The 21390-nt window shown below is 58.0% G+C and overlaps 2 protein-coding genes across 2 annotated transcripts; one reads left to right on the top strand and one right to left on the bottom strand.

Moving 5' to 3' along the window:
• The first annotated feature begins 1397 nt into the window (after window positions 1-1397).
• GAS2L2 (growth arrest specific 2 like 2) lies at window positions 1398-8607 on the top strand. The gene is made up of 6 exons (XM_061176109.1): window positions 1398-1782; window positions 3182-3426; window positions 4273-4380; window positions 5510-5606; window positions 6209-6461; window positions 7022-8607. Exons 1-6 carry the CDS (start codon window positions 1398-1400, stop codon window positions 8574-8576), a joined length of 2643 nt encoding a protein of 880 aa, XP_061032092.1. The 3' UTR covers window positions 8577-8607.
• A 2257-nt stretch (window positions 8608-10864) lies between these two features.
• On the bottom strand, window positions 10865-21207 carry RASL10B (RAS like family 10 member B). Its single transcript, XM_061175514.1, has 4 exons — window positions 20983-21207; window positions 17717-18079; window positions 12495-12619; window positions 10865-12014 (listed from the first exon to the last, which is right to left on the bottom strand). Exons 2-4 carry the CDS (start codon window positions 17930-17932, stop codon window positions 11744-11746), a joined length of 612 nt encoding a protein of 203 aa, XP_061031497.1. The 5' UTR covers window positions 17933-18079; window positions 20983-21207; the 3' UTR covers window positions 10865-11743.
• Between the last annotated feature and the right edge of the window lie 183 nt (window positions 21208-21390).

Here is a 21390-nt window from a genome sequence, read left to right as displayed (position 1 = left end):
ACCAGGGATTGAACCCAGGCCACGGCAGTGAAAGCGCTGAGTCCTAACCACTGGACCGCTGAGAAATTCCCCTGCTTGGAGCTTTTGAACTGGCTGTTCCCTCTGCCCGAGTACCCTTCCCGAAGATATGCTTCCTCACTTCTCTTAGGTCCCTGCTCAATCAGGGACCACCTTATAGAAAATACCTCCCCCCTTCTCCTTTAGTCCTTTAGTTTTCTCCCTGGTATTTATCACCATCTGGCTTACTATAGACTCGTAAGTTTGTTATCTGTCATCCAACACCCACCAACATATAAGCAGCCTCCATGAGGTCAGGGACTTCATTTATAGCTACACCCTCAGGGCTATAATAGTGCGTGGCACACAGTAGGTACTCAGGAAATATTTGTTGAATGATTGCATTGCTGTGGCCATGGGGTGAGGTACTATGATTGACAGCCCACTCTGGAGGAATCACGTGGGTAGAGTGGGAGGGGTGGAGAAGGTTCTCCAGAGAAAGTAGGGAGCATGGTGCACAAACGAGGCTGCTGGGAGAATCAGTGAGAGCTGGGACCCCCCAGCCTTAATAGTCTGATACTTTCCACATTCACGATTCCTCTATTCTTCACAACACCCTGGAGAGGTAGATATTATTATTCCCATTTTATAATTGAGGCAACTAAGGCACAGAGAGGCTAGGCAGTATATGAAGGTCACAGAGGGCTTCAGGAAAGGGTCCAAGGCCAAACTCATGTGTATGGACTCTATCGCTGCATCTATTTCATCCCTATCGTACGGTGCTCACTAAACACCAAGGGGCATGGCATCCCCTGGCCCTGCTTCTCTCCCTCATTTCCCAAAAGCCCCCACCAGTGTCAACCAAGTGAGAGAAGCCAGCCCCAGCCTTCCTCTGCTCCCCAGGCTCCAGGGCAGGCAATGCCAGGAAGGGTTAACAAGGAGTGTTTGTAGCAGTCACTGTCTCCAAGGAGAGGAAAGCAGAGTGGAGAGGCCGACAGCCAGACTCCAGGCCGGCCGGTGGCGGGTGGGATGCAGCTAGCACGGCCTGTCCAGCCCTGGGGGGAGAAAGGAGTGTCCTCACCTCCACCTGTCCTGGGAGGTGGCGACCTCTGAGCGGACTGGGCAGCTGGGGTGTGAGGTCGCTGCAGGGCTACCAAGTAGGAAAGTTCTGGCAGGGACTGAGGAATGGGGGGGGGAGGGGGCGGGCCTGGCCCAGCCCAGTGGTGGCAGTGACAGTGGCTGAAGCCAGCGGCAAGTAGCAGAGCCGTCCTGGGCTCTCAGAGGACAAGGGGAACCCCTGAGTCAGGGGGAACCAGCCAAGACCCAGCAGGTGGTAGGAGTGAAGACACAGCTGTGGAAGAGAGGAGGCACCTGCCCCTTCCCCGGCTAGTGGTCCAGCCATGTCCCAGCCTGGGGCTGGCAGGAGGAGGCCTGGGACCCCGAGGCCTCCGGTGCGCAGCATCCGGCCCTTTAAGTCCAGTGAGCAGTACCTGGAAGCCATGAAGGAGGACCTGGCCGAGTGGCTTCGGGATCTCTACGGGCTGGACATTGACGCAGCCAACTTCCTGCAGGTGCTGGAGACGGGCCTGGTGCTGTGCCAGCATGCCAACGCCGTCACTGAGGCCGCCCTGGTCTTCCTGGCTGAGGCACCTGCCCGAGCCCAAAGGATTCCCCTGCCCCGGGCCAGGGTTTCCTGCAATGGGTCCGCCCAGCCAGGCACCTTCCAGGCCCGGGACAACATCTCCAACTTCATCCAATGGTGCCGCAAGGAGATGGGTATCCAAGGTAAGCACCCTGGGCCCCCCTCCCCAGACCCTTATCTTGCCAGGCGTCAATCTCTCTGAGGCTCAGGCTGCATCAGGGGTCAGGAACCATGGTCCTCCTTCCAGATTTGCCTTGGGCCAGCTCATTCCTTTTCATGCCTCAGTTTCCCAATCTCGTAGGAAATCCCCAATAAATAAATGTGTTGATTGGATGATTCGAGCACCTATCTCCTTTGGGTAGAGCGTCGTGCTGGGCACCGAGCGCTGAGAGGGCTGAGAAGTGCCAAGAAGTTTGTGGCCCAGGAAGAGAGACAGCTGAGAAGATGCATAAATTACAGCCCAACGTGGTAGAAGCTCAAGTAGAGGCATCTGTGCTGGGGAGACAGAGGCAGAAACAGCCACCTGATGGGCCTGGAAAGACCATATAGTGGATGGAGTTTTGAGCTGAGTCTTGGGGAATAAAAAAAAGTTTGGGGGACAGGGAGTTCTAGGCAGGGGGGCACAAAGAAGGCGTGTGTTTGGGCTACAGTGGGGTGGGGAGGGGACAGGGAGGAGGCAAGTGGATGTTAGAGAGGGGCCAGTCGTGTTTGGGGCTTCCAAGACTCTAGGACTGACATCAGGCTCCCTCATCTCCTTGGCCTTGGACCCAGCAGCGGGGATGAAGCTGGATGCTGCACCATCCTTCAGACCAAAGGCAGTGTGGGTGTGGCAGAGGGAGGGGTCAGGCCTGGCCTACAGGCCGGTGGCAACACAATATGGCGCAGGACTGGAGGGCTGATAAAGGCTAGTGTCTTACCGGGCATTTACCACGTGCCAGACATTGCCTGCAAACACATAACTATCCCGACAACAACCCCATGAAACAGACTACTTTCCCGTTTTACAGAAGAGGAGACTGGAGCTGGGACTAGCCCAAGGTCATACATCCGGTGGGTGGGAGCGTCAGGATTCCAAAGCTGGCAGTCAGGCTCCAGAGCCTGTACTCACCCCAGCCTGGTTACGTGTGGGCTGGGAGTTGAGTCTGGGGTGCCTGGTGGTTACTGGAGGTGAGAGGCGCGCATGGGAAGCAGAACAGACTGCTTCTTGCTCCTGGACCCATCCTGGCAAACAGAGCGGGGAGAAGGGCAGGTGGAGTTAGGCTCCTTCGCTTGGCTGTGTCCCCTCTTCCCCCCCCAACCCCCAGCCCATAAGGCAGCCACCTCGTCTTGCACTCAGTACCTGAGCAATTCTGTCCAGACCCTCCTAGGGGCTGACTTGCCGCCAAGAACCTAAGACGAAAACCCCCATCCCCCATGCCTGCGTCCCCGCCCTGGTCCAGGATGGCCCCAGGGCTCTCCCACCTGTTCCGCTTGCTTGCTCCGGGCAGGTCGGCAGGGATCTCAGGCTGCCTACCCTCCTCTCCCCTCTCCCGCCCCGGCCAGAGGTGCTGATGTTCGAGACGGACGACCTGGTGCTGCGCAAGAACGTGAAGAACGTGGTGCTGTGCCTGCTGGAGCTGGGCCGCCGGGCCCGGCGCTTCGGCGTCGCGGCGCCCACCCTGGTGCGGCTGGAGGAGGAGATCGACGAGGAGCTGCGGCTGGAGCTGGCTCTGCCCCCACCCGACCCCCCGCCGCCGCCCGAGCCCCCCACGCGCCCGCCCTGCCACTTCCGCAACCTGGACCAATTGGTGAGGGCTCCGGACACGCCCCTCGGCCCCGCCTTCCTTCGCCCCGCCTCCCTCTCCCCCTCCGAATCCGGCCCCTCTGAGCCACCCCCTTCTTCAGCTCCAGTCCCCTCCTCGACACTCTCTCACCGCGTGGTTGTTAGTAAGTCGTGTCCACTTTGAGCCTCGACCCTCATCGTTTTCTTTATGAATCCAGCACCCTACGCGTCTCTCGTTTAAACCCCGTGGGACGGTTAAGAACGCAGAACCTTTTCTGACTGCTTGGTTTAAGTCTTAGTTCCACTGCTTTGCAGCTGTGTGACTTTGGGCAAATTATTTGCCCTCTCTGTGCCTCAGTTCCCTTATCTGCACTGTGGGGATGTAACCGTGCCTACCTTACACGACCGCGCTGGCTGTTAGATGAGCCAGCGCACGTGAAGCGCTCAGCCGGTGTCTGGCACAGAGCGTCCTGTTCTGGGAGTTAGCTCTGACTGTGACTAGGAATCACTTCTACCACCAAGGAATCGAGCTCAGGGGGGGGTTCTTACCTTGCCCAAGGCCTATAGTGCGGTGGAGGCAGGATTCCCACCCAAACCTGTCAGGTTCCAAGGTCCACCTTAACCATCACACTCCGCGGCCTCTGTCAGCTGACTCACGAGGGTGCTGGGCCGTAGGTGGCCACTCAAGGTCTTGTTCTCGTTGAGCCATTAAAAGTCTTCTCTACTTGCTTCTCAGCCCCCAGCCCTGACTCAGCAGAAGCCTTGGGGCTGGGGGGCAGGCAGGCCCCCCGTTGGGCTTGACCCAGCGTGCAGGGGGAGCTTGGCTACCTGGGCAGAGGGGAGGGCTGAACCCATTGCCCACTGCCCGCAGGTTCAGAGCCTGGTGAGCCGCTGCACGTGCCCGGTTCAGTTCTCCATGGTCAAGGTGTCCGAGGGGAAGTACCGCGTGGGAGACTCCAACACCCTCATCTTCATCCGGGTAAGTCCCAGGTTGGGGGTGGAGGGCCCTCTCTGGGGTCGGCAGAATCAGGTTTCCTTCCGTGGGACTTGGCCCAGGCCTGAAGGCAAGGACAGGAAATCACCATTCATCCCCAGTTATCAGGCCTTGGGGCTTTCCTTCTCTCCCTTGGAGAATTCCAGAAGATTCCTGCCAAAGTTGGCAAGCATGTCCCCTCCTCCCATGAGGGCAGCCAGAACCAGAACCCCCCCCCCCATCTGCCTCCACCTTAGTTCAGAAGGGGGTCTCCCCAGTCAGAAGTGAGGATGAAGCGTACTCCCACTTTTCCACCCACAGGCTTGGTCACAGCAAGGGGCCTGAGACCCCGCCCCCCCTCCCCCCTCCCCCCCCCGCCCAGTTTGTGTTCCCTGCATGGCCCAGCCGCATAGACCCCGCTGTCCACGGCTCACATGCCCAGCTTGGTGCCTTCTGAGTGGCAGTACAAGTCTGAACTGTGCCTCCCACTACTCCCCACTCCCCACCCCCTCCACCCTGCCCCATGCCTGGCCACCTGGCCAGAAACAGTCTGCACCTGGGGGTGTGGCCAGCGGCTCAGGGGCACAGCTAAGCCTTCTCCTTGGGCCGGGCCACACCTGGGGGCAGAGCCAGCTCCCTGGGCCCTCACCCAGAGCCTGAGCCAAGAGCTCTGTGAAGTAGGTGGGGATGGATTGTGGCGCCACGTTTCCACTAAGGAAGTGGAGACCTGGAGAGGCTACGTGACCTGGAGTGGAGTCGGGCCAGGACTCCTGCAGATCCTTTAACACACACACCACGAGAGCAAAGCCAGCGCCCCCGTTTCTGATACAAACGTGTGCAGGTGTCAACCGAAGGGAGAGGAGGGAGTCGGGAGGTAGACTACACAGTGCTTGGGAGATCCCTTGTCTCGCCGCCGTGGGGCAACTTGCTGCTTGTCAGCTTGGCCTCCACCCTTGACAACATGTGTTATCTGATGCCAGTCCTGGAGGGGACTCAGGCTGCAACATAGGCACGCTCCCAACTACACATGTGTGCGCGTGTACGTGGATGGGAGCAAGGGCTGACGGCCTGCAGGCTGGTCCATGGAGAGGGGACGCCCTCACCCTGCCCTCCACCTCACCCTTGCCCCCTGCAGATCCTCCGGAACCACGTGATGGTGCGTGTTGGGGGCGGCTGGGACACACTCGGTCACTATCTGGACAAACATGACCCCTGCCGGTGCACATCCCTCTGTAAGTCCCCTGAGAGTCCCTTCCCTATGACTCCGGGTCGGGAGGCCGGAAGCACACGCGGGAGGTAGGCCTGATCTCCAGGGGCAAGAGGTGTGCAGGGGATGGAGGAAGGAAGATACTGTAGAAGGTACAGGTGTGGGTGGCCTCTCAGCTCTAGGGGGAAAGCGGGCCAGCCACGGTGCAGTACCAACTTGAGCCACAAGATGGCGCCAAACACACAGAGAATCAGCATTTGGTCATGGGTGCATGTGGGCAGGGCTTAGGTCTGGCTCTGATGGAGGCACCAAGCATGACTTGGAAGGGTCTTTAGTCGTCCCATAATCTCCATCGGCACCTCAAGCTACCCCAAATAAGCATGCAATCTAAGTAAAAGATGTGGACTTGCAGCTTTAAACAAGTCCCCCAGCCAGGCCCTCTGACCCGATTTCATCCCCTAAACCCCTCCCATGAGGAAATTCTGGTGCTGTCACTGTCACAGTAGGTCCCACTGTCTCTAATGCGGGATTCAGGGTGTGGGACAGCTGGGGGAGGGAACGGTGGACCCCATCAGCAGGAGTTTAACCCTTTCCTCCTCTCCTCTCTCTGGGGGGCTGTGTTGGTAGCACACAAGACGGGCAGCTTCCTGAAGCCCCCTGTCCCACCGGTGCAGCATGAAGTGAGGGTGGAGGATGGGCCCTCGCAGCCCCAGCCTACAATGACCATCAGCCGCTCCCAGAGCCCCCTGCCCTCCGTGGACTGGAAGACATATACCTCTTCAGGTCTAAAGCTGAGGCCCCCTGCCGCCTCCTCCCCTACACCCCACCGTGAACGGAGAGCAGGGGCAGGGATCCTCAGAGAGACAGCACCATTCCCGAGGTACTGGGGAGGGACAGGGCAGGGCCTCTTCCTGCTTTGGAGTCCACATTCTCAGAGGTCACCCCACCCCAAGATAAGGGGAGCAGGTCTCCCAGCAGTGCCCCTATCCCAGCAAGACCTCAGGTGTTCAGAACCAAAAAAGCACCCAGTACCTTTAGGATCATCTAGTTACTTCATACACCCTCCCATTTCACAGATGAGGAGGCTGAGGCCCATAAAGGGAACAGACTTACCCAAGGTCCCTCTGCCATTTCATGGTACAGCAGAAAGTAAGACCCTCCCCACCCAAGACTGGTGACCTGTAGTTGTGGGATCTGAAGCAACCTGGGGTCCAGACCAGGCTGCTTTCTATCTGCTACACAAGGAATGGGGGAGGATGGGCTAAACAGTATCTGCTGTAAGGAAGAGTCTCTGGCAGGCACGGGGGAGAGGGAGCATCTGCTTCATTCAACATGAAGTCTGACCCCCTGGGAGTTCTGGCTGGGGAAAGGCCATCCCTTCCCAGAGCCAGGGGACTGGATCAGATAACCCTGCCGATGACCTATGATTCTCCCTTTCAGGTGCCAGGAGAAGTCACTCACCCCGTCTTGGAGGCAGCTGCCAGCTGGGGACAGCCCACCCAGCCCCCAATCCTCACCCACTCCCAGGGGCCGAGACCCACAGTGCACCTCCTCAGGGAAGAGGGAGGACAGATACCCCCCTGAACTCCCCAGGAGAAGGACTCCCACATCTTGGGTTCATGAGGAGACAGACAGCTGGGGAACTCGTGCCAGGACCCCCATCTCCCAGGGACTCCAAGCCCCTGAGGCCACTACCACAGGGACACCAGCAGGAGGACCATCTCCCCTGCCTTGTTCCTCCAGCCCAGCCAAGCCTGTGGGCCCCAGGCCACCACCCCGGGGTGAGGCCGAGGGTGCTTCCTCCCAGCTTAAGGAGACAGCATCTGTCCATTCTCCATCCCCTGTTAAAGGACCCACCAAGATCCCGGTCCAGTTGCCCCCAGCTTGCCCCCCGACTCCGGGAAGAAGCTTTCCAGGGACTGCAAGTGGAGGTCCCAGGACAGAACTGGGGAGAGGCCCCATTCCGTTAAAGGCCGTCATTGGGGACCTGTCTGGGTCCAGACATGGGGACTGCTGTGTGGAAGAGAGGCAAGAGGACCAGAAGCTGGATGTCCAGGTGACAGCAGAGGCCGGAGAGCCCTGGGGCCTGGGCCCACAGCACCGGGAGGGGAGGTGCACTCCCCTGCCCTCAGGTGGGATCAAGGAGCAAGCCATCTACCACAGTCTTGGGGAGCAGCTTTTGGCCAACATGAAGCTGCTAGAGGTGGCGGGTGCCTGCCCCCAGCGCACAGGGTCTGGAGTCATTCCTCGCAGTGGAGTCTACGTGCCCAGTCTGGGTGGGCGGTGGCCTGAGCCTGGGGGTCCTTATGACAAAGTCATCCAAGAACTGGCTCAGGGCCCCCCACCCCTCCTTAAGGTGGACCTGGGAGCCTGGAAGGCAGCCCCTACAGGCTCCCCTAAGCCGGCTGTAAGTGCAGGCCCAGGAAGCCCAAAAGGGAAACTGGGAGCCGAAGAGAGTGGGCTGAGGACAAAAGCAAGCCCAAGTGCCAAGGGTGCCAGGACAACGAAGGTCCCAGCTCAAGGGGGGCAGGACTGCTCAGCCCCTGCTGTGTCTGCCACCCCAGAGTCCGCCACACTTTCGCCCTCTGCCCCCAGTTCTGATAAAGCCAAGGCATGTCCAGGCAAGGGCAAGAGAACACTCCGGAAGCCCCAGAGAGTCCCATCCATCTACAAGCTGAAGCTCAGGCACAGGATTCGGCCCCGTAGAGACCACAGGCCTGAGAAGCAGCCTTCGCGAATCCCCAAGCCGTTGACCTACCTCCACCTGGGTCCAGCCAAGGCACCCCCCAGGGGCAGGCTGGTGAGAGCAGTGCTGGGCAGCAATGGAGGGAAGGCAGCCCTGGTGGACGGAGCCTCGGCGGGGGAGAGGGAGGAAGGAAAGGAGAGGAAGGAGCCAGCTGCACCACTGGAGAGCAGCTCCCAGCCTTTGGAGGGCCAGGGGCCTCAGCAGCTGGATCAAGCGCCCCTCTCACCTGAGGAGGAGTCTTGGGTGTGAGAAGGCGCTTCTCCTCCCCGAGCCTGTGGGTATAGGGGAGGAGGGAAGTGAAAAGATGCCCGTGTATTCATTGCACTCCCAACTGCAGGAACAGAAAGGAAGGTCCCTCACCTCAATACAGGGCCTTGGCCAGGAGAGGTTAGAAGACAAACAGAGACGCCATCTGGTCGGCTGAGCAGACGGGCAACCCATGAGCCCCACTCCAGTTCCAGGGTGGTAGGGCTACTGTCTCCCAGAATAGCTCCCCAAATTCCTGTGCTCTGTCCTCCGGCCATGCCCATCTCCACAGCTCTTATAAGTTATTAAACATGAGTGGGTCTGTCCCTGAGCCCCCAGCTCTTGAGTCCTTCACTCTACCCCGGTGCAGGAGGGTGCAGCAGCATTTTCCCGCTGGAGGGGAAGAGGGGGAGGGAGCTGGGGTGAGAGAGGTTTCCCCTCTGCAGCCCCAGCCAACCTTGCCAGACAGCCCTTCTCTCCTGGAAGAGGCTGCTGCCTCAGCATCACGGGCAGGGACAAGGTCGCCCCACACAGGCTCCTGCAGGACTTCAAAACTTTGCTCTGGGGGTTGGGAACTGAGATCACTGAGTCAAGAGGGATGGCTGAGAGCGTTCCTTAACACATCTACACCCCTGGAGTTATGACGGGTGTGGGCCGGGGGGCTGCAGAGCCTTGGCCATGAGTGGGAGGAAGACACAAAGGCAGAAGCTGGGATTGAGTCCACTTCTAAAAGTCTTCCCAAGAAAGTGGCAGAGGGAGATGTTATGCTTCTCCTCTGAATGGTTTGGATCACTTGGCGGGAGGTGGAGAGGAGATGAGTCCCCAACTCTCTCCCTTTCCCTTCATTCTCCTGGTTGACCTGGGCTTTAGGACTCAGGCCACCTCATCACCCAGACCGTCTGTCCTTCCAGAGCTCAGCAGGCAGAAACCCTGTAGGGAGTCCCTTCCTTTCCACGGCAGGAACTGAGCCAACACCTTGGTACAGAAACGAGGGAAAACACTCCCTGATTTTTAATCTGACTTCTGATCACAGCGCAATGGGCATCACACGCACTTCCAGACCCTGTGGTGGGAAACCCTGGGGAAGGGAGGGCAGGGTGAAGGACAGACACTCAGAATAGGGGCAGAAGGAATCAAAATCAAAGATCTGGGGTGAAGCGGGGGTGAGAGGGTGGGTGAAGGGGGCCAGCCAGGCGATACATTCCAACGGCTCCCACAGGGGGCAGCCAGAGGCCTGGGTCCCTCACCCTCACCTCAGGTGCCTCAGAGCTGGGGGTGACCGTGATGGGGCAGGTGAGATGCTGTCACCACTCACCCCATCCTCCTGGTGAATCAGGGGGCAAGGATGCAGGGGATAAAGGGGGGCAGCCCCTCTTCCTTACCCTCCCAGCCACTCCAAGGTGTGGGGGGGAGGGGAGCCACCTCCTCTGCTTCAGAGGGAGGCTCAGAGAAGGCAGGTCACTTGCGCAAAGTCATGCAGCACAGCAGGGACCAGAACCCCAAAATACTGGACTGCCCAATGTCAGGGCAGTCACTGTCGGGCTGCGTTACCCCCAGTGAGTGGAGCGGGAATCACCTGGGGAAGCAGAAGAGAGAATCGAAGCTTCCCTCTCACGCTGGATCTGGATGAGAAGTTCGCCACCCATGACGCCTCCCCCAGACTCCTCTCCATCACCACCCTGAGCTACCTGGTTTCCTGGTCTATGCGCCACAGTTTGGCTACATCGAGGCTAGGCTGTTCTCTCCGTCTCTCTTCTAGCAAGGCACCTCGCTATCCTCCCATCAGAGCAGGGCTGAGGGCTCAGCCTCAGGGAGAACTTGGCTAGGCGGCCGGGGACTCGCACCATTTCTCCCGCCCTCCAAATCCCCCAGTAATCCCGCAGGTCACTCCTAGTATCTTCATTACTTTTGTTATTTCTAAATCGGTACAAAACTGACAGTGATCAGCTCCGGTGACAAGAGGTAGAAACTGGCCAGGCAGCCGGAGAAAATGGGGCGAAGTGAATCAAGGCATGGGGCCAACTGGTGTTGGGACGAGGGGGCATCAGATCCTGAGGGCCTCCATCTAGGGGTGGGGATGCCGGTATATTTCCCCCAAGCATAGGGGTTCCCATAATTCTTTTCCCGGCTCTGCCCCTCCCCAGATTAATCGGGGTAATCTGAGATTCAAGGCGGGCAAGGTCTGGGGCAGTCAGCTTGGGGTCAGACGGGGAGACAGAGTCTTCGCTGGCACGACCTGACTGCCTCCCTCCACACCCCGCCCACCACCAGACCCCCCCCTCCCCCCCAAACATCCTCCAGTCTGGCAGACCACTCAACCCAGAAGGGGACAGAGGGCTGGAAGTTGGCATCGTGGAAATAAATCTATCATTTGGGGGCATTCCCTCTCCACACTCGGTCAAGAAAAAAATGTTGAACCCAGGGGGTGATCTGACTTTAGGGTCAGGAAGTGGGTGAGGGGCACCCGGCAGGGACGGACCATCGAGTTAAGGCTGGAAGGTAGCTTGTTGCGTCTATAGGGGCTGTTGGGCGGGGAGGTCTCCCTGGAAGCGGGGGGAGCTCTGCCTTCTCCCCCTGACTCATCCAGGACCTCAACCCTCGGACCCCGATTGTGGTCCCTGGGCCACCCGCATCGCTCCGCCCCGTGCCGGTGGTGCTGACGGTCCGAAGGCTGGCCTCACGAAGAAGCTGCCGGGACCTGCGACAAGGGGCTGGATGAAACGAGAGCCCTGTGAACGAAGCTGGAGGCGGCGAGGGTGGGAAAGACAGCTGAGGACCAACTGACGCTTGGGCAGACAGACAGACAGCCACGGGAAAAGAAGACGCGGAGCAATGACAGACACACTCTCTGGAGGAGACGGGTGCGGGCCCGGCCAGGGCAGCACCTCTCCACCCCCGCCCTCCGTGTCACGCGCTCACCCCGAAGCCCCAGGGGCGGCGGCGCTCCTAGGGGCCGGGCCGGGCTGGGCTCTGCACGAACTACAGCACTAAAGGCGGCCGTCCCAGGAAGACAGACGCGGGAAAGGCGGGAGGACGGGGCAGTTAAGGGGAAGCTCCCTCTCGCCCTCCGCCTCTCCCGGGGAGGGCGTGGCTGCGCGGGCAGTCCAGGAGTTCTCTTCCTGCCCCTCCCCGCCCGGGCCTGCGGGGGCTGCGGCCGGCGGGGCGCGGCGTCACATGATGGCGCAGCGGTTGCGGCGCAGCGCGCCCTGGAAGCGCAGGGCGGCGTGCACGTGCTTGCAGCGGGCGCAGCCGACGCTCTTGAGCAGCTCGCTGAAGAGCAGCAGGATGTGCCAGTTGTACTTGGCCGAGCACTCCACGTAGCCGCACTTCCAGGTCTTGCGCACCAGGTGTGACACGTTCCAGCGCGGGATCACGCGTCCGCGCTGCAGGTCCCTCTTGTTGCCCACGATGATGATGGGCGTCTCCGAGGTGCCGATCACCCTGCGGGGCGAGGTGGGAATCTCAGAACCCCACAGTCTAGTCTCACAACCCCCCCCCCCGCCCCGCCAGATTTCAAGAAGGACGGGCTGTGCCTGGTCAATACTGCTACTACCATCTATCTGTTCCAGGCGCAGCGCTGTAACTGACGCAACTGATCCAAAAGGTGGGTGTTAATGTTCTCCCCATTGTACAGATCAGGAACCTGAGCCTGGCTTAAAGTCATGCGGCTGAGGCGCCCTGGAAGTCTCCTTCCCCGAGCCTCTGCTCTTAACTACTGCACTAGACTAGCCACCCCATGGTAAGGGTCCCAAAATGAGTTAATAGAAACGGGGACGGCAAAATGTCGTGAGTGTGTGTTTGAGTATGTGTGGGAACCAGAGGCACTTGATCTGTTTCCCTCCCACTGCACCCTTTTCATGGGAAGTGGCCAGCATAGGGGCATCCACTGAGGTGGCAGTGGAGTGTATCCCGGCCCCTCACCTCGTCTCTAGGATCTGCTGGCGGATGGTCTTGACGTACTCAAAGCTGTCAAAGCAGCAGATGTCGTAGACCAGGATGTAGGCGTGGACGCTCCGGAGTCCCCTGCAGCAGGCGTCTGCCCACTCCTGCAACACCCCCAGCCAGCACCAAGGTCAGAGCAGCCATAAGGGCTCCCCTTGCCCCCAGCCACCTCCCGCCATACAGAGCACTCTCACTTGCCACTGTACCCTAAGCCTTGCACACTCACCGATCCCCAGGAGGCCAGGCCTAGGGCACAACGGCAGAGCTCAGGTGTGGCTTCCCCACCTCCAAGCCAGGATGGGGCAGGGCCGCTGTCTGTCCTGTGCAGGCCTGGAGCTGAGATCTGCCTTGTCCCATTTTGTCCCCCAGTCCATCCATCCAGTCCTTTGTTCGATTACATTTATTAAGCGCCTCTACGAGCCCAGCCCTAAGCTAGTTGTTGGACCTGTTGAAATCTTCTCTATCTTCCCAGGCCTCAGCTCAGATGCCTCCTCCTCCTCTAAGAAGCCTTCCTGCAAGCAGGGGACTATTCCCTTCATCTTCTGTGTTCTAAGAACAGTTCAATTATACCTTGGTCAGAGCTGTTTCCGTTCCCAGGTCCCCGCTTCTGCTGTGAGCTCCTGAGGACCAGAGTCCAGCCTTCCTCATTTTTACATCCCTCCTCCTCCTAGGCTCTTAGCAGGCTCTTTAACTGCACTACCTAGGCTGGTGATCTCTCCACGGTCCTGAATCCCACCTGGTCCGTGCTGGGATCAACCCAATTCCTGCCTGTAAGGCAGCCCTTAGATTGCTACCTGATGTGCCCCTTCTGTTTGCTTCACTCTGCCCTCAAGGTTGAGAAGAAGGAGGCCTGAGGAGAAAAAGGCTGAGACTGGATGCCGAATGGGGGCTGATGTAGAGCAAGGCCCCAGGGCAGCTCCAGGGAGATGGAACTTCCTGAATGCCTGTGGCAAATTCTCTGGGAAGGGCCCGCAGCTCAAGCTGAACAGGCCCCAGGCAAGGCTGAGTGCAGGAAAGAGAAGATTCCTTAAGAGATTAGTTAGCTAATCAACCTGCCAGCAGATGAGAATTGCAAGGGAAGCAGCAGAAAGCAGCCAGAGTGTGGAAAGAAGGGCCTCCCTGAAGTCTGGGGAGGCAGAGGCCTCCCAGGACAAGGGGAACTAGGGTTTTCTCTAGGAACTAGAGCCCCGGCAAAAGACTAGAGGGCGAGGCAGGCGTATCTCCTGTGCCAGCTTATGAGCTGAACTGGGGTAGGGATCAGGCATGGAGGACTACAGCTGGTTCTACACTGCAGAGAAGGATTAAAAGGGGAAAGATTTGGGTGACAGTGGTGGAGAGTTCAGTCTGACTCCAGAAAAGCACTTCCCAATTCAAAGGCTTAGAAGCTGGTGCAGTGGATTTCTCCAGGGAGATGATGTGGCATCTTTTCTTTGCGCTGAGTTTTAACTTTCGTGCAGGGGGAAGATGCTGAGGACAAATCTGAAATCACAGGAAACCATGAACTGGTTTCTCAGGCCAGGAAAGACTGTATTCCACTGGATACAGGACCTCTGGGAGCTTGGGACCCCAGAGTGTACGCTGTTCCTCCTCCATCCCATGCAAGGAGTGGAGATCAGCAGGAAGTGGGAGGGATGGGGAAATAGGCAGAGAGGCTCCCACATTCTTCCAGCTCTCTGCTGGGGAGAGGGAACAGCTGCCAGCCTTCGAGGGTGACAGCCCCACCTCTCTCCCAACATGCTACCTCCTTAAGGGGGCCTCCAGGCTGCCTCCCACCCACTCCTCTCTGGGGGCTCCTAAAAGGGAGAGGAAGAAGGCTCCCGATTGGCTGGGTTGTCCCTTCACCCCGATTGAAGGGAGGGAGCAAGAAAGCTCAGCTTGCCTTCCAGCTAGCTCCATGCAGCATTCCAGATGGTAAAAGACCATCTTGGGGCTGTATCAAGACAGAGAAGGAGCAATGGAAACTGAGTCCAGTTCCAAGGACACAGGAGCTGAGGGAGCCTCAGCCACCTGGGTGCCAACCATGCATTTGCTGCTCATTCCTTTGGTGGGTTGCACACGCCCTCTAACCTCAGCTTCCTTCTCTGATAGGAGGAGAGAGGCTGCAGAAGCAACAGCTGAGACTCAGACCCTAGAAACGCCGCTCTCCTGGGCTGGATCTCATCTGGCATTGGGGAAGAATGTATTCTTATTTTCAGACAGTAACCATTGGGATTCTACTATTTGATCTTCGGGGCATGCAGGATCCTGTCTCAGCATTTCTTTGCTCAAAGTCCCTTTCTTGTGCTTCAGGGGTGAAGTCTTGGACGTCCTTGGAGAGTCCAAAACTCAGGGTCAATCAGGAAGAAAAAGGCCAATGATCCAACAGAAAGATGAGCAAAGGCATTAATAGTTTTCAGAAAAAGAAAGGCAAAGGCCCTCAAACATATGAAAAGATGCTCAACTTCACTCATAATCAGAGATGTAAATAAAAAGTACACTGAGGGGCTTCCCTGGCGGCGCAGTGGTTGAGAATCTGCCTGCCAATGCAGGGGACACGGGTTCGAGCCCTGGTCTGGGAAGATCCCACATGCCGCGGAGCAACTGGGCCCGTGAGCCACGGCTACTGAGCCTGCGCGTCTGGAGCCTGTGCTCCGTAACAAGAGAGGCCGCGATAGTGAGAGGCCCGCGCACCGCGATGAAGAGTGGCCCCCGCTTGCCGCAGCTAGAGGAAGCCCTCGCACAGAAACGAAGACCCAACACAGCCAAATAAATAAATAAATAAATAAATAATAATTAAAAAAAAGCAAAAAAAAAAAAAAAAAAAAAGCTGTGGGGTTGAGAGGAGATGATTCCATTCACTCCTCCCTTCCTTCCTTCAGCAAAAAAAAAAAAAAAAAAAAAAAAGTACACTGAGGGCTTCCCTGGTGGGGCAGTGGCTGAGAATCTGCCTGCCAATGCAGGGGACATGGGTTCGAGCCCTGGTCTGGGAAGATCCCACATGCCGCGGAGCAGCTGGGCCCGTGAGCCACAACTACTGAGCCTGCGCGTCTGGAGCCTGTGCTCCGCAACAAGAGAGGCCGCGATAGTGAGAGGCCCGCGCACCACGATGAAGAGTGGCCCCCGCTTGCCACAACTAGAGAAAGCCCTCGCACAGAAACGAAAACCCAACACAGCCATAAATAAAATAAATTAATTAATTTAAAAAAAAAATGCTCCCTATTAAAAAAAAAAAATTAAAAAAAAAAAGTACACTGAGATTATCCTATCTCATCTATCAGACTGTCAAAAATCCAAAAGTTTGTCAATACACTCTGATGGCTTTAGGGAAACAAGCGCTCATGTAACATCCCTCACAGGAGCACAAACTATGCACCTTAATGGGGGGGGGGGGCGGGGTGGAATCTGGCACCTTCCAAACTCCAGTTGCATTTATCCTTTGACCTAGCAATGCCATTTCCAGAAATCGATCCCACAGATATGCCTTCCTGTGTACAAAATGACTATTACAAGGCTACTCACTGTGGCATTTTGAAGCAAAAGTTTGGAAACAACCCACTTGTCCAACAAGAGGGGACTTCATAGTACATCTTTCCAATGGAATACAGTGTAGCCATGAAAAAAGAATGAAGAAGACCTCTAGATACTGACATGGAAAGACTTCCAGGTTAAAATGTCAAGCCAAAAAAACAAAGAAAAAACCCAAACAAACAAACAAAAGGTGCAGGAGAGTTTTGTTTTTGTTTTTTTTTTAATGCAAGAAGGGGAGTGGAATAAGAATACATTTTCTTATTTGTGTAAAGAAAAACTGGAAGTGTGAATAAAAAAACCAATGAGAATGGCTATAGAATGGGGCAAGAACTGGGGTAAAGAGAGCAGGGGTGGGGCTGAGATTTCTTTGGGTGTACTTCTTGTTTGTTTGTTTTAACAAAGTTTGGGCTTTTAAATTGTATCTTCCCGATTCCGAAATCGAAATTACAATTTAAACACACAACAAAATGTGAAAAATAAACCCAGCTCAATGCACAGGACCAGAGCGGGATCTGAGCATCCACTCAGGCTACTGTTAGTCTCCTTTGGAGGAGAACTAGAACACCTGACCTTGGGCCCACTGCCCTGACCTCACTGTTTCCAAGGCGTGATGTGTGTTTAAGGCTTTTGTCTTTGGTGCTGATGCTCCCACACCTGGGATGGGAGAGACAGGTGTCCCCGAGGTTGGGCGAAGGTCCTCCTGCCCGGGAGTTGCTGACACAGTGCTGAGCCTGAGCCCTTCCCCAGCCCCCAGCCCCACCCGAGAGATTGCTGTATTTGCACAGTTACAACTGGCCAAGCGGTGGCCCCTGCCCTCCGGGCCTCCACCGTGCCTAGCCTTCCTGGAGAAGCTCTGCACTCTGGTCAGGGGCTTCTTTGGTGAGCCAACATGTCTAGGGCTCAGCTTCCCCCTGCACCCGACCCCCGCTCAAGCCAAAGGTAGAGAGCAGGAAGAAGGACCCGGTCCTGCAGGCTGGACCCTGTAAGCCAGGGCACTGGGGGCATCTGAATCCAACCCCTGCAGGAAAGGCTGCCCCGAGGGCCAGTCCTGAGGTCAGGGGACAAAGCATCACTTAAGAGAAAAGGCCCTTGGGCAAGAGATCTGATTGGGGTCTCCAATCTCTGAGAACACACCTTTCGCAGGTCCCAGCCTTTTCTTCTGCTGTCCCTTCTACAGACGACATGGGTCTGAGGCCATGGGAGGCAGTGCCCAGAATATTAACAGGCATCCGGCGCTCTATGCCTTTCTCTCCACTGCCCCTTACCTGCCCAGATCCTACCTAGCTGAGACATCACCTCCTGTGACCCCCAGCCTCACACACCTTCGTGGGATAGATGCCCCTTAAGGGCTGTCTCAGTTCCCCGCATCCCCTGCAATCATGACACTCATGGAACTATGTAATAGATGACTGTTTGTCTTCTCATCAGACTATGAGTTCCTTGAGAGCAAACTGCTCTGTTTTGAGCACCATTCTACCCCAGTGCCCACCACAGGGCCTGGTACACATTAGACATTCATCAAATATTTGTTGAATAAACCAGTGCACAAATGAATGGATTCCTGGCACGGCTCTAAGTAGGGCGGCCCGTGGTGCAGCGCGGAGTTCTCAAAGCCAGCAATAGGGCCGGAGCCAGGAGAGGGCTGGGGTCCAGGCTCTCCTCCACCCTGTCCCCCCCACCCCCCGCCCCCCTACCTGCAGCGTGTTGACAGGGAAGGCGCTGATGGGCGGGAAGTCGAGGATCTGGAGGTCGTGCACGTGGCCGTTCATGACGACAGCAGGCAGGTAGAGGCGGCGGGCGGTGGTGGGCACACAGACCTCGCTGAACTCGTTGTACAGGAACTGGCGCACGATGGCACTCTTGCCCACGCCTCGCGCCCCCAGCACGGCCACCCGGTAGGTGGAGACCATGCCTCCCGCCCCGCTCCGCCACCTCGTCCTCGCCGCTGCCTGGGGCTCCCCCGGGCTGCATATTCCAGGGGCTGGGGGCTCAGCCACCGTCAGGACCAATCATCGCTGCCCCTGCTTGCCCTGGGCCCTCTGCGGCCTCCACCTGGACTGTGGGAACAAGAGGTGGGCTTGGTGGGCTGGCTTCTCCTTGGACATATCCTGTACTTTTCCACCTTGGGGACGTCACTGGAGCTGTTACTACTGCCGCTTGGGATGCCTTCCCTTCCCCAGAGCCCCTATCCCATCTATCCAGAACCTCCCCATCCTTCCTTCTCCATTCTCCCTGCCGTCCATCCCATCAGTGGGAATCAATCTTTCTTGACTTGTATTATGACCTGACTTTTGGCCAGTCTGACTCCCAGACCCGGGCAGGCCGCAGAGCGGAGTGGAAAGAGCACTAGACTTGGCTTCAAGTCCCAGCCTTCCCACTGAGCCCGGGGCAAGACAGCAACGCCTCGCAGTCTTGGTCTCCCGGTCCTCAGGGGTGAGACCAGGCCAGTGTGTCTCCGTGGAGGCAGTCCTGGCGTTTTGTGGAGAGAGAATTCTTTATCGAGCAGGGCATTTCACATCCCCAGCTGCCTGGAGGTACTTGCCAGCAGCAGCCTCTAGTGACCATGATGACCCAAAATGCACTCCCCCCACCTTCCCAAGCACCCCCTGCTGAGAATCCCTGAAATGGCCCATGGCTTTGGCTCTGGAGCGTGACACTTGTGGAGCAGTTACTCTAGGTCAGCATGCCCACATGGTTATCCTTAGTTTGATACAGTATCCCCAGGTGATAGGTATTCCCACTTTGGAGAGAAGACCCAGAGGGAGGGAGACACGAGCCCAGGCACACAGCTGGGAAGGCGGCTACTCCTTTCTACAATGTCGCAGTACTTCAGCTTCCAAGTTTAGTGATTCTAGCTGGCGAAGGCCACAGGCCAAGGGCTGGGTCTGATTATCTGGCAACCCCTTGAGCTCAGAGGACCTGGCGTGCAACAGGTGCCCGGGAAAGGGCTGCTACAGGATTGAACCTTGACATGGATTTGTTAGCTCCTTGCTTGCTCAGTTTCAGTGACTTTAGAGCATGGGTATAAATCCCAGCTCTGATGTTTCCTGGCTGTGGGTCAGAGGGCAAATCAACTGCCTGATCTGAGCCACATTCTGCACACTTATAAAGAAGGATCATTAGCCCCTACTTCTGAGATAATCCAAGTAAACCTCTTAGCCAGGTGCCTTCTCTTTCTGTTGAGGATGGTGACCAGGGAGGCTGGTACATGCCTGAGACCTCCTGTCTGGGGACTACCCCCAGGAGGGTGACACCAGTGCCTGCTAAGTGGGTCCAAGGCAGATGGGTTTGCTGGGTTTGGATGGGGCCATGCTTTCCAGCACATACGCATGTTTTCTCTGTGGATGCATGCCCTTTCCACATATGCACAGCTCACAGCTGAATGTCCCTCAGTCCAGTCCGTCCTGGTTCAGAGGACCCAATCCACAGGGCATGTGCACGTACAGCATAGTAAACCAACGGCAGGATCTGGAGTGAGATCCACCAGCGTTGGATTCTCTGCTCTGCCACTCACCTAAAGTGTGATCTTGGGCAAGGAACATCATAGGGTGTTGTGAGGCCGTGCCTGCACAGAGTAGGTGTTCAATAAACAGTGGCCATTGTTATGCACAGGGGTCCTTCACTCATCGAAGGCTTTCCACGATCACAATGGGACCTCCTAGCCATCCCAGATGGGTCACTCTGCACTACTGCACTGTTGCTCACATACATGTAGTGAGCACATGTGTGTGTGTGCGTGTGTGCGTGCGCGCGTGCGTGCAATTCTCCCCATTTTATTGAAGGTAAAAACAAAACCAAAAAAAAAAACCCCACAGATTTAGGGACGTGAAGACCACATAGCCAGTTGAGCTGTCAACTAAGACTAGGACTCTTATCTCCTTCCGGTCCCATGCAGTGTCCTTTCCCCAACAAGTGCTTCTCTATTTCTGTGAGCTCCCAACTGGGGGAAGTACCAGCCCCTTCTCCCCATAAATCCCTCCAGGGCCCTGGGCTCCTCAGGCATCCCTGGACACTGTCAGCATGGCAGAGAGCCTCAGCTGGGTTAATTACATAACCAGCACAAGCAGGTGGGGAGGGGGTACCTTAGGGGAGGAAGAGAAGGCAAAGAATGCCAGAAGCGACCCGGCCTCCCCCTGGGTGTGGCAACTTAGAGGGATCTAGGATGTAGCCTACCTGCAGATTCTCCTGGACAACCCATTCCCAGCCCTGAAATCAACCCTTTCTGGGGGAATAGCTGGGAAATAAAAGCGGGGCACAGCGCTAGAGCCAGGGAGGGGGTGCCAGAGAGGCCCCTAGGCTGGGGACAGCCTCCTGGAAGTCACCAGGCCCTGACTCAGAGGTGACTGGTGTCCCCTCCCGCTTCCCAGGCGGGGGTCCTGGGTCTAAGTGTTTGTTAATGCAACATCCCCAGCTGGGTGGGGGTGGAAGAGGGCTGTCCGGAGAGGCAGGGCCCAGGCCCCTGAGCCTCCCTCCCCAAGGCCTGTGCCCTGCAGTGAGTCTGCAGACAGCGCCCGGGGACATACACTGGGGCCAAAGCCTGCTTCTGGTTCCTCTCCCCTGGACCTGGACGCCTGAGTCCCAGCCCCAGACTGAGGGCGGGGGCTTTGCAGGTCCCGTGGGCCGAGTCACACGTCTGCCCGCTGTCTGTCCCCATCACATTCATGTGGGAGTGGGTGGGTGCGGGCGTCGGAGGATGCTGAGCTCCCTATGACCTGATTGGTGGGAGTTCTGGGTGAGGGGGATGCCGGAGCCCAGCCTGCTCTCCGCCTCCAGCACCTCGCAGGCACCCCCCCCCCCCCCGCGCCAGCGCCAGCACCAGCTCTCACGTGGCCGCCCCGCGCCGCTTCCCCGCCAGTCCGCCGGCCCCCTCCTCCCTCCTCGCCCCCGTCGCCCCCCCACATTCCCCCACCGACCCACCCCGGCCCCGGCCCGCCCGCTCGCCCAGCCTCCCGCCGCTTACCCGGGGCCGTCCTAGCTACCCCCAGCCCGGGCCGGCCGGCCGGTGGGGCCGCGCTCCCCCCGGGCTCCGGTGCTGCCCCCCGGCTCCCCGGCCCGGGGGGAGAGAGGTGGGAGCGCCCCCGGCTGCGCAGTCGGGGCGGGCTCAGGGCGGGCGCGGGGGGGGCAGGTGCTGGCCGCCGAGTGGGTAGGACACCTCCAGCCCGGTTGTCCCTCCGGAGCGCGCCGCCCGCTCGCGCTGGGAGGAGGAGGAGGCGGGAGCGGGGCGGGGGGGGCGTGCCCCGCTGGCGTTCCGCTGGGTCCCTGAGCCTGCCATATTCACTTGGGAAGCCCTGGACAAATTCTTTAATCCCCGAGCCTCGACCTTCACCCCTCCCGACTGTCCCCGCGGTATTTTTAGCTCTAACCTGGA

This window comes from Eubalaena glacialis, chromosome 19 (genome assembly GCF_028564815.1).
Source record: "Eubalaena glacialis isolate mEubGla1 chromosome 19, mEubGla1.1.hap2.+ XY, whole genome shotgun sequence".
NCBI classification, from domain to species: domain Eukaryota; kingdom Metazoa; phylum Chordata; class Mammalia; order Artiodactyla; family Balaenidae; genus Eubalaena; species Eubalaena glacialis.
This window is presented reverse-complemented; position numbering and strand designations above follow the sequence as displayed.

Excerpts from the sequence above, each read along its gene's own strand:
- RASL10B (XM_061175514.1), bottom strand. The coding sequence starts at position 17,932 with ATGGTCTCCACCTACCGGGTGGCCGTGCTGGGGGCGCGAGGCGTGGGC. Across the intron at positions 12,620-17,716 it reads TCCCTGTCAACACGCTGCAG|GAGTGGGCAGACGCCTGCTG; the intron begins GTAGGGGGGCGG and ends GGGGTGTTGCAG. Across the intron at positions 12,015-12,494 it reads CAGCAGATCCTAGAGACGAG|GGTGATCGGCACCTCGGAGA; the intron begins GTGAGGGGCCGG and ends CTCGCCCCGCAG.
- GAS2L2 (XM_061176109.1), top strand. The coding sequence starts at position 1,398 with ATGTCCCAGCCTGGGGCTGGCAGGAGGAGGCCTGGGACCCCGAGGCCT. Across the intron at positions 1,783-3,181 it reads CAAGGAGATGGGTATCCAAG|AGGTGCTGATGTTCGAGACG; the intron begins GTAAGCACCCTG and ends CGCCCCGGCCAG. Across the intron at positions 5,607-6,208 it reads CTGCCGGTGCACATCCCTCT|CACACAAGACGGGCAGCTTC; the intron begins GTAAGTCCCCTG and ends CTGTGTTGGTAG.